The sequence below is a fragment of the Haemaphysalis longicornis genome, unplaced genomic scaffold, assembly GCF_048455015.1.
Source record: "Haemaphysalis longicornis isolate Haplotype H1 unplaced genomic scaffold, Haemaphysalis longicornis Haplotype H1 scaffold_12, whole genome shotgun sequence".
Classification (NCBI taxonomy): Eukaryota; Metazoa; Arthropoda; class Arachnida; order Ixodida; family Ixodidae; genus Haemaphysalis; species Haemaphysalis longicornis.
In genome coordinates, this window is record NW_027526225.1 from 106,164,557 (window position 1) to 106,180,750 (window position 16,194).

General features: G+C 47.9%; 2 protein-coding genes across 2 annotated transcripts in view; one reads left to right on the top strand and one right to left on the bottom strand.

Annotated features, from left to right (window-relative positions):
- Positions 1-16,194, bottom strand: part of Nompa (no mechanoreceptor potential A) — a 52,151-nt gene that overhangs the window by 22,172 nt on the left and 13,785 nt on the right. The window contains 3 exon segments of the mRNA XM_077692366.1: positions 7,655-7,903; positions 9,733-10,029; positions 14,333-14,608. Coding sequence (XP_077548492.1) covers positions 7,655-7,903; positions 9,733-10,029; positions 14,333-14,608 — 822 coding nt within the window.
- LOC144162202 (uncharacterized) lies at positions 10,794-11,402 on the top strand. Its single transcript, XM_077692673.1, has one exon. It carries the CDS (start codon positions 10,794-10,796, stop codon positions 11,400-11,402), a length of 609 nt encoding a protein of 202 aa, XP_077548799.1.

Genomic DNA, 16,194 nt, shown 5'->3' on the forward strand with positions numbered 1-16,194 from the left:
ACTCCCACTGCGGCTTCCATAATTGAATTAACTGAGCTTACGAAACCAAGACACAGGTAGTGGCTGGAGGCAGACAAAAAAGGCAGGTCGCACAAGAGGACAAAGCAAGCAAAGCGCGAAGCACCATGAAGACAAAGAGAGAAACGGAGTTCCGGGGGATTTTCCTTCAAACAGTACCCGTGTAAGCCCAGGTCCATACCAGTCGCAGCTGTGGTGACGTCAAATTCTTAAGAAATGACATCTGACGTCCCCGCCAACCAGATTACGTAAGCTGACGCTTCTTACGTCATGATTTTTGCGTCAGTGCCACATGACACAAGTTGTGTTGTATACATGAGCATAAATCATAGTTAAGTTCAACGTTACCCTCCGATACGAATAGGGACTCCTAGAGCCACTAGATCTGGTTTCAAAGTATAGGCGCTGTTTTCTGTCATTGTTTTATGCCGCCGACAGCGGCCATTGGTCGAACCGCGTCACGTGACATTTGTTTACTCCGGAAGACCCATGGGCGCTGACATTTTGGTGCCTCTGTGTTCCCGCGCTCGCGCTCTTCGATAAGTCGTGATTGTCGGAGCGCAGTGCGGCTGTATGACACGTTGACGGTGAGTTTTTAAGCCTCCCAGACAGAGTAGCGATGCCGTGCCGCTCTGTACTGGGCTGTTTCAGCCAGCGGGAAGGTGGAAAACGCCTGCATCACTTCCCGCTTGGAAAGAACTGCAGTGGGCTAGCGTAACCTATAGCCTATAAATAAGCTACGCTAATCGCACTGGCGCTCTGTCTCTAAATCTTCGAAAAGTAAACACAGCTGTCATGGTTGCCAAACGGCGCCCGGACCAATTCCGCCCGTCAATGTCAGCCGCAATAGGGCGCATAAAGCTGGCCACCCTGGCGTCGGGCACCAAAATGGCTGCCACCGTGCGTCAGTGTCGTTCTCTTAAGCGTAGTTTCAAAGTTTCAAAGTTTATTTCAAAAATGCAATAATGTGTGATTACATAATGTAAGTATACAAGAGAAGGTCCCAAGGTAAGAAACCGTGGGCGGGACCTCCTATGCTTCTACACCATAAAGGGCGAACATATAAAAAGACGTAGTCGGAATTCAGCAATCCATTAGCACGTAACGGAAGAAAAAAAAAATAGTGGGCGATACAGAAACACATCAAAAGCTTATGTAGTGGTTCTGGGACTCCGCAGAAACCTTCAGAACCAAAATTCGTGTGCGGTATCGTTTGCTTGTGAACAGTGGCATATGCAAGAATATTTTTTGAGAGGCGGGGAGGAGGGTGGATACACCGCCGGTAAGAAAATAACAAGAAAGAGAGCCTGTTCCTAAACAATATTGTAGTCACCATGAAGAAAAGGTACAATTTGGGGGTGTTCTGACACCCAAAAAACACCCCCTGGCTATGCTCCTGCATGTGAACATTTGTGAATTTTCTTTTCAGCACTACTGTTGTTGCGGCACTGCAGTCTGTCTGGATTTCCGTCCCCGCGAGCACACGCTTCTATGATAAATTATCCGCAATAAAACGCAGCACGTTGGATGCGGAAGCAGCGAGGCTCCAGCTGTGCGCCGCCGCGACAGGGAAGCGAAATACAGCTAACGCAGTACAACATACGGCAATGAAGCAAAAAGAACAAAGATGAAATAAACAGAAGAGACAGCTGTGCAGCCGCTTGCAAGGGGATTTTGAAAGGGAAAAGTGTTGCGCCAGTAGAACAATGCAAACGAGGCTTTTCCCTCCTGCGCATGCTGCCTGCAACCGATAGCTCGGCGCTGTTCTCTCGAAACCTAACATAAGCATCCCAGATAAACCAAAGGCACCCCCCGCCAGGCTAGAATAGATACGGAACAAAGACGCATAATACCTAAAACCAGTTCTAATACGTAGTCTGTGACCTTGCGACCTACTTGTGTATGTCACCCCACACGTATAATTTTCAGAAAGAAATAAAATTGATTGATTGATTGATTGATTGATTGATTGATTGATTGATTGATTGATTGATTGATTGATTGATTGATTGATTGATTGATTGATTGATTGATTGATTGATTGAGATGTCGCCCAACAGTTGTGAAAGGGACCCAGAATTTTCTGGCTAATGACCCTGGAGCGCTCAGCCTGTTACTGTCACCTCTATGGGCAGAATGCTTTGAACCGTCAGAACATCGTTAGTGAATTGTGCAAAAAAGTGCGGGGACAATAAACTTAAATAAAAGCGTGCAGGGTGTTGCCCTGGCTAGATTACGCTGCGTTTGTAGAGAAAACTATGAACAACGAACAGAGCGCGTTTTAAGTAGTTGACAAGGAATGTTGGTTGCGACATAGAGAATTTTAACGCTTTGAGATGTCCACTGAATTTTTCGGGTAACCAGTTCGTTTCTTTTGAACCACATGCCAATCTGGTTGACAAATTTTTTTTAACTGTGCAAGAACGGTTTCAGTGAATCAGTGCAGCTTCGGTAGGTGTAATTAGGCTTGTTATGAAACGGTGACTTTTTCGGACTTCCCTTTCGGTCAGACTGGCAGATATTGTATTCCTTTTCCTTCAGTCGTGCCACAGTGTTTCAGACTACCTTGTCACCGGCAATCAGGCAGCATCGATTTCCCCGTCCGAAAAGTTTACGAACGCTAATTGGGGGCCGGCTACGACACGAAAACATGTCCGTAAATTCGCCAGAACAAGCGGGTCGGTATAAATAAATATGTGATCATTTTACATATACCACGAAATAGCCTATTTTCAGGGTCGTTGACACGAAAGGCGTGCCGCAGGTTTGACGGCTAAGAAATCTTCAAACAGACGAGAAACACGACATCGCTCGAAAAGTGGGCACGACGAAAAGAACGAAATAAAGGTAAAAATTTTATTTTCGCTGGTACTTGGGAATTGCTCACAGCATAATTCAAGAACCAGTTTATTCGCATTTGTTTACTCTGCCTTGACCGTGTATGGAACAAACAAACTGGCGATATTCATTCTGAAGACAACACGCCCTTAGCGAAATCAGCAAATATTTGCTACACCATCAGTCTTGTGTGCATGTCTTGTTACCGCTCGAACACCGGGTGAACAGCCAAGCATTGCGGGAGAGGACAGACGTCACTGCGTTGACGTCACGTCGTGAAAGTCGCTGAAGACAAGATACGGCTGGTATCCTTCCGCGTCATATTTTAAACAACAGCTATTCCCAAACAATGCGGACTGACCACTTTCTGGTGGAAATTTATGCTTTACACGCTATTAAAGGTGGGCCACTTTCCTTTATTTTTTCTTCCCTTGAAAGCCGCGCAGTTGTCATTTATCTGTTGGCGAAGGTCTTCAGAGCCGTAGGACAACAATTAAGTTAAATTGAAGGGGAAAACACGCAGGTTTTGCTGGTTTACGCTCGGCACGGGTCGCCGAGTCGCATTTCGCCGTGACGATTGAGACATCAGACTGCTTTCTTATTCCAACTCCCGAAGGTCACGTCGCCTATATTCCCGCGTATCTTATTGCCTTTCCGTTCTTTACAGCGGAGATGTTACAGAGTAACACCCCCATATTTTTGTGGTGTACGTAGATTAAAAAAAAATAGCAGTGGGTTAGCTCGGTATGCCAGGATATACGTAGCGCGAGCTAAGGTTCAGCTGGTTATTCTTCAGCTGGTTAGGTTTCCTGGTTGTCTAGGATTAGCTCATTAACATGCTTACTGCTGCTAAAACGATTTCCAATCCAATCCAATTCAATCCAATCCAAACCAATCACGGCTGCGGCTCCGGTGCGCCAGCTGTGCGCCGTGAGACGTCACTGCTCCTCGCGCATGCGCAGCACGGCTCTCCAGGAGCCACGCGAAACTGCTCAACCTCGGCCAGTGTAGCTTACGCTACAAAAAGCAGCTCCCCTCCACCTCACTCCAGCACAACCTCTCCCTTCGGCCGTCTGTTCGCCTCCGGCACTGCATATAGCTCCGGGAAAATGTCATCACATCAACACAATTGAGTTCAGAAGTGAAGCCGACGTTAAAAAGACCGGTCTAAGCTTGGTCTCTGTAAGCTGGCTTTACCCCAGTATGTGTTGAACAGTGAAGCCTACTCATAAAAAAAGGCAGCGAGCGCGGAGGGAGGAGGCCACCGAAGACGATCGGGCCGCAGTCGAGAGGCGTAAACGCATTGCCCGTCTAAGCCCCCCGAATACGGCGAGGTGGAAAACGCAAGATGTCGGCGTGGCTACAATCCAGCTGAAGGCTTCCTCGGCGTGACGACGTGGTTTGAGCGGGAGTTTGTGGCCAGTCAATGACCCGTAAACAGCTACGCTGGTCAGCCGCCTTCACAGCGTGAGATGACACCGAATTGTTATTTCTGTATTAACCCCTTTCCTCCTGTTACAGCCCTATCAAAATATTTATCACAGTGTCCTCAAAAAGAGAGAGCTACCTGCAGTGCCAAACCACTTTTCTCTATCCTTAAAAAAATGTGGTGCACTGCTGTTGATATTGAAATCATTTTAGACCATGGAATCTAAGGTTGCACGGAAGCCCGTCTCGTCGGGAAAACGCATGGCAGTAATAAAAACTGGCGCCGACCAAGAATGCTTATAAAATCCAAAAAGGACGTTTCGGCTCCCGTACGGGCGCCTTACTCACAATGAAAAGTGGGGGCGAAAGTGATCCGGTTATGACTGGGCCAATGCGAAAATAACCCGAAAAGAGAAGAATTGGACCTCACGGCGTTATCTAGAATCCCTGACAATCCGGACCACGGCGGACACAATTAGTCGCAGTGACGGCAGATTTACAAACGTGTAGGCACGTTGCCTGCGTCACATCTTGAAGCAAACATAACCGGATAACTTTCGCCCCCACTTTTCATTGTGAACAACTGCGCCCGCACGGGAGCCGAAACGTCTTCTTTGGATTTTATAAGCATTCTTGGTCGGTGCCATTTTTATTGTTGTCATTCATTTTAGTGTATATAGCAAACATTTTAATTACGGCTTTGTTGTTTATTTTGTAAAGGTGTGTGACGTCCCTTAGTGATAACGGGAACAAGCAAAAAAAAAAAGAGAAAAGGTATTTTCGACGCACATACTTAAATATCGTTACTCTTCAAAAGCTTGTTCTTACTGAGGTGGAAGAAATGTCCACGAGGTGTCGCTATAGGTGATCGAAGAGGGAGAGAAGGGAAAAAGTCAGTGCTTCACACAGGATGTCGTCTTGCGCACAGCCAAAGCGTGGGCCGCAGGAGAAGCCAAGCGAAGCCAGTGGTCAGATGACAGCAGAGGATTATAGCAGACGTTTGACGACAGAACGGCGTAGAGTTCTGCTCTCAAGATCGCAGACTTGCTGGATGGTTTTCGGATAGGTTTTTTTTTTTTTCAGGAAAAATGCTCTCTTTAAAATTTGCAGGAAAAACAGGAGGCGTGTAAAAGTTGTGCTCAGAAAAGCGCAGGTGTGCTGTTATTTTCTGCGGGAAATGTCAGAAGATAGTCATGCAGATAGCGTGGTAGAACGTGAAACGAACCCGCAGAAATCATCAAGGGTCTTTGAATTGTTGCGCGTGATTTCTTTATTCTGACTAGCTTTTTCCGATCAGTTTTCCAGATAGAATACCCTTTTGGAGAAGCGAATTTGCCATGCTTGTTTTATGTCCAGCTTATTTACAAACAGTTCTGTTGCTTATCCATACCGACGAAAGTAAAGGCTGCACTGCTGCCATTTGAATCATGCCGCCTATAGAAGCCAGCTATGGGGCTAAAATAGAGCGAAAAGAAATTTTACGTAGTCCTTCGCGGACAAAATTTGCCCTTATTGCTTGTAGCCTCCTGCTATTCTTACGTCTTCACTCCACAAAGTTTGCTTTGCTTAACCATGTAAAATGTGAGATAATAGTTTGCTGACAGAAGTTGGTTGTGTTTTTTGCACATACAGGCTAATTCGATGTGAAGGGTCTTGGTATAAACTGTATTTTGTTGCAGATGGCAAGCTAGAACACGAATGATCAGTGCGGACTTTTTGCGAACGCTTTGCCACGACAGGCAACCATGATTGTGTAAGCACATTGACAAGAATTCCTAATATACGCCCCTATAAAACGCGCAGAATACTAGTTCTCGCACATGACATAGACTAAAAATTGTTCTGATAAAAAACCGCTTCTGATTTTCCAGAATGGCCTTAAGTAAAATGGCAAGAAACTTCTGTGATAACTCAACTCGCTGATATTTAAGGAAACAATACACCACAGCCTTTGTTTTAGCGGGTTCGTTGGCCCTGCCTCCATTTGACCAGTTTTTTATGTGCATAGAAAATGAGAAGCAATAATTTTAATCGCTGCTGCTTTGTTTCTAACTGTTCAAATGTAAAACTTGCCCTTATCACCTTCTCATAAAGGTTTTTTTTTTGGTCTCCTTCTTTCTCACCACCTTTTCCTCTTTTCTTTACTACCCCGTATACTAAAAGAAAGGGGAAAGTTTTGATCCTGCGGTTAATTTCTTCTATTTTCGATAAAATGTGTCTCCGCGTTCAACTCAAGTTCGTAGACACTTTACTGCGAGTTCATGACCAACTATAATCGGCAACTATTCATCCTGTCGTTGTAATGTGGTTAACAACTGCTTCATAAGTAAGTATAGCGACTTTAGCATACTTACTTAACATGAAGCCTCGTTTATTTTTACTATCGGGCTTGCAAGGATGGCTAGTGGTTCGCCTCTTAACGAATAACAACCTCAATATTCTTAAGGGGTGTGGACACACGGGAAGACAAGACTTGGCTCGTACAAGACTTCCTTCGTCTCCACAAATCATCATTGATGTCAAGAAGTTACAACGACCTCACATTTGGCGGTCCTGCTGTCAGAAATGTCTATGACCTTCCCTGACGGCAGGGAACAAGGAACCTTGCTTAAAGGAGCCATGAACAGAAAATACAAGTTCGTTTAATTTGAAAGCACTAGGATTCAGTATCTCACTCAGCTCCATTAGAGCCACAAAAGGTGTTTTTTTAACGAAAAAAAAGCAAGAAGTATTTAGAAACTTTCAAATTTTGCGCCACAGTGACGTGTTATGAGCAAGAATGACGTCATACGGGCCAACAATAAAATATTATTTTTAGTGCGTTAACTGCACGTTAGCATTCAAGTGATGCGGTCAAATGGAACTAGAGGCCCCATTACAGACCTCCAGTCATGTGTCGTCGTGACAGGTCAGTGAGGCGGCCGCCAATCGCACAAAAAAGGTTCCGTGACGTCATAGAAAAGTTGCGGGAAATTGCCTAGGGGGTCGCCACGGCTTCACACGTTTTCTTTAATATCTCCATTATTTGTTCGAAGATTGCGATGATATTGGTATCATTGTTATCGGGACTAAGCAGTCTTTCTAATAAACCCAACTTGTATTTTGTCTTCATGGCTCCTTTAAGCAATGCAGAAAAGTCTGATGGCCGCTAGCCTTTTAAGAGCTTAAGGCTTTGCAGAGAGGCGGCCTTCCCGTTCTGATCGTGTTTCGAGTTCCCGAACTTCTGGATTCGAGTTCCTCCAAAACAGACGAGTGTCGGTCGTTAATATCCCTCTAGCAGCCCCCATAAGCGCTGTTAATTTAGACACTTGCGCTTACAGGTAGGGCGAGGAACCATCCAGCAAGTCTGCGGTCGATTGACCCTACTTACACCACTTGAACTCGTAAAAGTCGTAGTAGTCGTCGTCGATGAGGTTCGGTCTCGGCTGGCCGTCGTAGGAGCTGAAGCGACACAATTGGTACCGCGACGAGTACTCGACCGAGCGACAGTCCCTGGAGTAGCGGCGCATGCACTCGTCCAGGCACTCGTTGAACGAGTACGCCTTCACCTCCACCTGGTGCGAGCCGTCCAGCCGCTTGCGCCGGTAGCACTCGAACGTGGCGTTGTTGAGCAGCACGTCTACGAAAGCCAACAAGCACCGACACTGGCGGCCACCCGTTGAGCCACACCCGACGCCCGCACCTCACAAGCCGCGCGAACACTGTATGCAAAGACGTTTACACTGGGAAGGAGGGCCCAGAGCGGTGACGAAAGGAACGCTGGAAAAGGAAGAAATACCTTGTCTTTCAGTGGTAGAGTTTCACCGGTGGAAGTTGCCCCGGGCGAAACGAAACGTGTCCAAAAGATAAAAAAGATGACAGGGTAGCGAAAATGTGTGATAACCGCTCGATACACTGATGGAGATAATCATAGTGCGTACTGGCATGGTGGCTATTAAGGTGAGAACTTTCAGAAGAAAGCTTGGGAGAAGATTTGTAAGTCCGGTCGAAGGGGTGACTCTCAAGACAGGAAGGCTGGAAAGGAGAGAAAGCATTAATGTTGCCTGGTATGGGAATTCAGAGACCACGCTATAACCAGAGAACGTGATACTGCCAGGATCTAGATGATAGAACGCCGTTTGATACGACCGATACGACAACAGGACGAAAACAGGTGGGACTAGCCCCAGCCCTGGTTCTTCTCCAAGCTGTTCGTTTTGCACCATTTCTTGTGGACAGCTAATCCCTCATTCCTTTTGCCAAACTTTTTTCCTTAGCTCACAAAGAATCCTTTTCAAATAAACACGTTAATTGCAAATCAGCTGCTGTTGTTTTTTTAGCATTTACGAATGCCAACGAATTGTCTAAATTGTACGTCAGGCACTGTCAAGTGTAATCAGCAAAGTACATTGGTGAAGGGGAAAGAATAGGCGAAAAAAAAGTCAGTGGGACACTCTGCGCCTCAAGTGTGAAGTTCCGAACGCAAGCCCTTTTTCAAGTAAAGAAAGATGGTTAGAAGGCAATCGAATCCGCGTTATTGATTGGCATTTTATAAAGGATGAAGTTATGTGGCTTTCAAACAACATAGACAGGCAGTGGGGTTACATATAATTTCATAAGTGCCATTCACGACAATTAAGGCTTGTTGACATAACGAGAAACGCGTAGGCTTCATTTAGCTACAAAACGAATACAGCACGTGTTATTAGAACACTCCTTTTTTATATATATTAATTCAGGCACAATGCGTTGCGCAGAAGGTAAAACGAGTTATAACAAAACGGGTCTCCTGGGGAGCGTAGATTACGACACTACATTGCTACTGGTATGCGTGATTCAACCGATGAGAAGCATCTCTGCGCATGCTCATGGGAAAATACGGGATTGACCCCGAGAAAACCTAAGTTTCTTAATTTTGACAACATTCACTGCCCATGCTACCGCTGGAACTCCGAACCACAGCTAATTTGGAAGTTGTCGCTAATGGCGACAGCGCGACGCTAATAGGCATACTTCAAACTACGCGGCATCATACAGAGGCTGTGGCGTCGGCGTCGGTAGCGAGTCCCGTCGAACTAGCGCGACTGGAAAACTGCAGGCTTATGGGTAATTGCGTCCGCGGCAGCTGCCGTTAAAACAGCATCATCTGCGAAGCTGTAGAAATTTCAAATCTCCAGCAGCCAGCTATGGAGAGTGGCGCTGGGCAGCTCCAGCCAGGATATTCAGGAGGCCCTGGTACGCAGAGCTACCGAAGTCGCGGCTGGTTTCGCCCAGCTGCCACCAACCCTCAGTAACCGTGGCTCAAATAAAAGCCTCTCTCTCTCTCTCTCTCTCTCTCTCTCTCTCTCTCTCTCTCTCTCTCTCTCTCTCTCTCTCTCTCTCTCTCTCTCTCTCTCTCTCCGACTCTACGAATGGGGGCAGTATTGCTCGTTCTGTTTGCAAGCATTACGGAGACGGGGCTCTGCCTACCGCGCTCGGAGCTTCCGCAGAGCACCCGGTAGAGGTCCCCCGAGCTGCTCTTGAGCGGCTTGTGGTTCTCGCTGCCCTCGCCGTAGCCGAGCGGGTCCTCGTCGTAGAGCGTGCACGTGCGCGCCTTGTCGTCGAACAGGAAGGAGCGGCAGAAGTATCCCCGGTCGGCCAGGCTGCGCGTGCAGTAGTTGGAGCACTCCTGCAGGTCCCGCGTGGACACCACCTCGCGCTCGAACGCGCCGTCCAGCTCCTTGCCGGCCTCCAAGATGAACGCGGTGGTCGTGCACAGCTGGGAGCCTGCGAAGGGAGGGGGAGGACACCGACATCCTCGTGAACGTCCGTGTCTGTGCACGTACGCCACATTCATTTTTTAGTTTATTGCGAGCATCAATCTGTACACTGCGCCCACTTCAAGGACACATGGAAAGTGCCTGGTACTGTTGTGTCTAATTCACCTTGCGCTTCGTATGCTTCTCACGACCATCATCATCATGTCGTACGTCATTTGTTTCTCATTACCATGCACATCATCATTCCTGGAGCTGGAGTTCCGGGTTACCGCGCAGAATAAACGCGAAGTTCCGACTGCCTCTGAGGAGTCCCTTCTGTGTGACGGCTGTCCTTGACGCCTCCCTCAGTATGTATCTACTATTTATATAAAGGCCAGGACATTGGCGAAGGGGAGTTGCTTTTGGAGAAACCTATTAACTGCATGGGAACCCATGATTCCATCGCAGTCCACGTTACTTCATTTAAGGCCCCCATTTCTTACCCTAAAATGAAATAAACGTTATATCTACAAACTTAACAGGGGCGCTGTCAACGCTTCAGTCTTATCCAGTCCCCCCATTTGGGTACGTTCCAAATATTTTAAGTGCATCACTAGTTTTCTCAAAGGGGGTATGTTCTTGGATCGAGGCTAGAAAGCCCCATCGACAGCGCTGCGCGTGAGACCAGCCTCGCGACCTCAGAGCTCGCCACTTGGACGAGACAAAAGGCTTCGCAGTCGTTCTATTGTGTGGTTTCACCGACCGCAGCCTGCTAGAAGGACCGCGAGCAGCATGGAGGAAGAAGCCGAGCCGATCAAGCACACTGTAGCCACCCAGGCATCCGGTTCGCAGGGCAGTTCCCCCAGGGCCGGCTTCAAGGGTCGCCAGCGGCCGGCGGCGGACAAAGAGAGCAGCAGCGAGACGAGCGAGAGCAGCAGCACGGCCACGTCACGGCTAAGCTCGCTGTACTGCGAGGAGGCCGACGAGCGCTGCCGCGGGGACAGCGAGGACGCGTGGCTGGACCGGATGCTCGAGCAGCTGGGCCTGCCGCGCTACGAGGACATCACGGCCAGCGTGAGCGGAGGAGCCGGAGGTGCCGCCGCAGGGGCCACAGTCTCGTCCGCCGAGCCTGATCTGGACGTCCTGTCGGCAGAGGAGCGCTACCACAAGGAGGTCCAGGACGTGCTCCGGACCATCGTACTGCTCAAGGTGGAAGACATGCGAGTGGCCGCGGCGCAGATGCGCTCCGCCTGGAAGATGTACGAGCGCAACGCGAAGCTCATGGACGGCTTGATGCGCACCAGCGACCGAGCCTTAGAGCTTCTCAAGGAGCAGCTGCTGCAGCTCAAGGTGGAGAACCAGTCGCTCCGCGAGAAGGTGTGCGCTGCCCCGCCGCCATGAGCGAGGCCAGACAGACACGCCGTCTGGAGGAAGAAGATCCCAGATTCCCAGGGGACTCCGCTGGGTGCTCGCAACTCATGGCACGCGTTTGCTCGTTTCTTGAGCGCCAGCGCGTACCTTCCTCCGACGTTGCCCTGCATCTGTTCATCAGCGTATCGACTGTTGTCTTCATCGTTTGACTGCACCCCCTCATCCATCATCAGCACATTGTCGTCTGGGCGCACGGTGCCAGATCATCATCCCCGTGGGTTGCAAGCTTTGTACGTGTTCGGGCTGCTGCTCACCAAATAAAGTGTTCTTGCCGTCAACCAACCATTTTCGCCCGAGTCCCTCCGCAAGTCCGCATATCTTCAGTAGTATGTATGTATGTATGTATGTATGTATGTATGTATGTATGTATGTATGTATGTATGTATGTATGTATGTATGTATGTATGTATGTATGTATGTATGTATGTATGTATGTATGTATGTATGTATGTATGTATGTATGTATGTATGTATGTATGTATGTATGTATGTATGTATGTATGTATGTATGTATGTATGTATGTATGTAATGTATGTATGTATGTATGTATGTATGTATGTATGTATGTATGTATGTATGTATGTATGTATGTAATTGATTGATTGTGGGGGTTTAACGCGCCGACGCAACGCAGGCGATGAGGCGCGCCGTAGTGGAGGGCTCCGGATTAATTTTGACCACCTGGGGATCTTTAACGTGCGCCGAAATCTCGTACACACGGGCGTTTTTGCTTTTCGCCTCCATCAGAAAAGCGGCCGCCGCGGTCGGGAATCGAACCCGCGACCTCGTGCTCAGCAGCGCAACGTATGTATGTATGTATGTATGTATGTATGTATGTATGTATGTATGTATGTATGTATGTATGTATGTATGTATGTATGTATGTATGTATGCATGTATGTATGCATGTATGCATGTATGTATGTATGTATGTATGTATGTATGTATGTATGTATGTATGTATGTATGTATGTATGTATGTATGTATGTATGTATGTATGTATGTATGTATGCATGCATGCATGCACGCATGCATTCGTGTGTGTATGTACAGTCATGGACAAGTGAAACGCAAACACAAAAATAAGAACAAGAACACAAATATCCCCATTTCTTTACGTACAAAATAATTTTCAGCGTGGCTTTATTACAGAAACAAGCATGGGAAATGTGTCGTTCCCCATTCACCACTAGTGAGACGTTATTTTATCTCCACTATCCTTATTCTTTGATTGTGTGTGTTTCGGTGCACATTTTCGTTTCCCAATTTGTCAATGACTGTACGTGCGTAGGTATGTATGTGCGTCCGCGCGTGTGCTCGAACGTGTACATGTATGTGTGTATTTGTGTGAGTGAGCACGCGTGCGTGTTTGTGAAAGATAAGAAGGGCTAGTCGAATGAATCAGGAAAGATAGAGTGGCGAACAGAAAGGAACAGCGAGGAGGGTAAAAGGAAAGTTGCTTGTTGACTCTTCGGGTGAAACCAGGGTCTGAATACATAATCTAAAAAGAATAACCGAAATGAAAACGCAATAATAATCGATCGACCAATACGAAGCGTTTTTATTTCCCTGAGCATTACCCTTCCGCGGTGGTTCAGTGTCTAAGGCGTTGCGCTGCTGAGCACGACGTCACGGATTCGATTCCCGGCCGCAGCGGCCGCTTTTCTGAGGGGGCGAAAAGCAAAAACGCCCGTGTGTACGAGATTTCGGCGCACGTTAATGATCCCCAGGTGGTCAAAATTAATCTGGAGCCCTCCACTACGGCGCGCCTCATCGCCTGTGGTGCTTCGGCGCGTTAAACCCTACAATCAATCAATCAATTTCGCTGAGCATTACCCGAACGCAAATTGGTATACGTTTGGCGTATAGCATTGAAGAACGTTTACGTTCTTGAAGAAAGTCCTCTAGAAAGCGGCTTTAAACGAGCATCTCGAGTGACAAAAGCTCTATCGTCTTTCCTGCGAAGGACAGGACTGGATAAGAGTCTCTAAAGAGGACTCTAAGAATGAGTGCATCATCGTCATCATATTCATCATCATCATCATCATCACTTCATCGATTTTTTTTATACATCTGGTGTAGCAAGCTAAGCGCCTTGACCAGTATAACCTCACCAGTATCATTAAATACTATTCTCGCTCTCTTGAACAACGTAATTTAAGAGGAATTGAAGAACGTTTACGTTTTTCAATGGCTGCCAGTTGATCCGCGCAGCGAACCACGCGCGGTCTACACATGCCGCGCTAGAAGGTGAACTGCCCGACGAGAGCGATGGACCGCACCTGCTGTTTGGCGTGATACGAGCGACGGTGCTGATTGGCTGTTATTGTGGTGTGCTATAGCGCAAAACTATAGCATATTCATATCAATATCCATATCTATAGCATATCCACATGCTATAGCAGGTGGGATATATACATAGTTGGCACAGTCACCACTTCATCCCTGGCCAATCCCCCGAGTATGTGCGTGCCAAAGATTTCGAGGGCATTATCATCATCATCTTCATCATCATAATCCTAATCGTCGTCGTCGTTGGAGTCATTAGAGCTCGAATGTAAAGTTGGCTTTGACACAAGGCATTTCGGCGTACGCTACCGCTGACGACGCATGTCAGCCAATACAAGCTTCGCTTGAAAAAAAGGGAAATGACGCTCCCAGCAGGTGGTCTGGGAACTTGCAACTTTTGGGTAAACTGTCCGGTGACTTCAACAACAGAAGGACAGCTGTGCACCTTTTCTACCTCTAGTCACTGATGTATATAGCGGCATAGCGAAATGCCGTTAGCAGTATTCAGTCAGCGCGAACATAGTGAAGAGAACGTGTGCAGTTCTCGACCCAAAATATTGAATGCTTATTCGGGGTAAAAAAGAATTAGAAATGAAAGAGGCGACTCACTGGGCAGGCAGAGGTTCTCGACGTACTCAGCGTTGGAGTCCGGCTTGAATGCCTTGGGGTTCATGTACCTCGTCTCCGGGCTGATGCGGCACAGCTGGGCTGCCCGGTCGTACGTGGCCGAGCGGCAGATGAGGCCGATCTCGGAGAGGCACTTGTCCTCGCAGTCAGTGCGGTTCGAGGCGAACATCTCCTTGTCGCCGACGCCCTCGAGCCGGTAGCCGGGACTCCGGTCGAACACGTACAGCCGGCTCGAGCACTCCGTGCTCACCTTGCTAGCTGCGGGAACCGAGGAAAAAAACGCGACACAGAAGCTCATCCTTTGTCCTGTTCTGACACTGGTGCTGTCTTGAGGGCACTACCGCTCACTATCACAGGACATCATCAGCGACTGATGATGCAGAGTAGAGTGACACCACATCGTCATCTCTGGAGGAGGACGCTATTACTCACCATCGCAGGACACCAGCAGTGACTGAGTACAACGAAGGAGTGATACGACACTGTCAAGTCTTGAGGAGGACACTACGCTACAGGGTACTATCAGGGATTGGTGACAACGGAGTACAGTGATTTGACATTTTCGGGCCGTTAAAAGGACAACATCCTGCAACGCCACAGGACACCAACAGTGACTGGTAACTGTGGAGTAAAGTGACACTCCATTGCCACAAAGGAAGACTCGATCCCATTTCTTAGGACGTGACTGTGTCGCGCCAGTTTCTCCGCTCTAGTTTCTACTCATCAGTCACAGGCCTTTATGAGGAGGACAATCGCACCGCCCTCCTTCGTTTTTTTTACGTTAGCCAGGGGATAGATAAACCGTCACGGCCGTATGTCTGCCAACCCCCTCACGTTATGTAAAGCAGGTGGCTTCCTTGCTTATGAGGAAGTGTTCACGGTAACGACGAGTTGTGACGGACACATGTAAGTACAAAATTTATTATCTTGCATATTGTCCCTTACATATGTTATAATTGTAGGATTAACATTTAAAGTGTAGAATCTCCTTCCTCGCACACCTAGGATCAGTTTGCTGGACTAGTAGGTTTGTATGCATTTTGGGAATTGAAGGCGCCTAGGTAGACTATTGCAAGAAAGGACAAGACAGGGCTAACGACTGCCCTGGACTAGCAGTGTATCGCCTATCACCGAACTGTTTAGATGGTAAGTACTGCCTCTTTTAGGTGCGCAGTACCTTAGGACCGCATAATGTCCGTCCGCGTCCGTGCGCATAGCATTTACAATCACAAAAAATCCGACAGGCTCCGGCAGGATTCGAGCCTGTGTCTGGTAGACCAGACAGAGTTAGTGCCAGTCGTCTTACCCATTGAGCTGTGACCGTGAGTTAGTACCCGAGAGTCAAACGGCTTACTCCCTAGCCTGTAACGGTGCGGAGTACTTTAGGACCTCCAAACGTCCGTCCGCGTCCATCCGTGCGCACACCACCATCAAACGCAAATCAAGCGAATTTCGATTTGACCCGTGAGTTGCAGTTTCATTTAGGAATTATTCAAGGTGAAACTCATGGCTCAAATCGAATGACGGTCGGGGTGCAAATGACGTCACTCGTACGCAAGTTGGATGTCATTTCGAGTCCCCGTACTCCGCACCCTCGCCATCATCCACGGAGTGGAGATGCTGCCAGTTTTTAAAAGGCAGTACTGATTGTTGCTCTTGCAATACAGACTGTAGCCATACGGGAGTATATCAAGGTGCCCCAGAAGGAGGGCCACAACCAGTTATTCCCTCGTAGTGGGTATGTGACAATCGCCATGCCATAATTATCGTTACCGTCGTCGTACATCGTACCCCTCGGGCTCTGCAACGAAGTAGACGCAGACATACACAGCTTCATCGCGAAC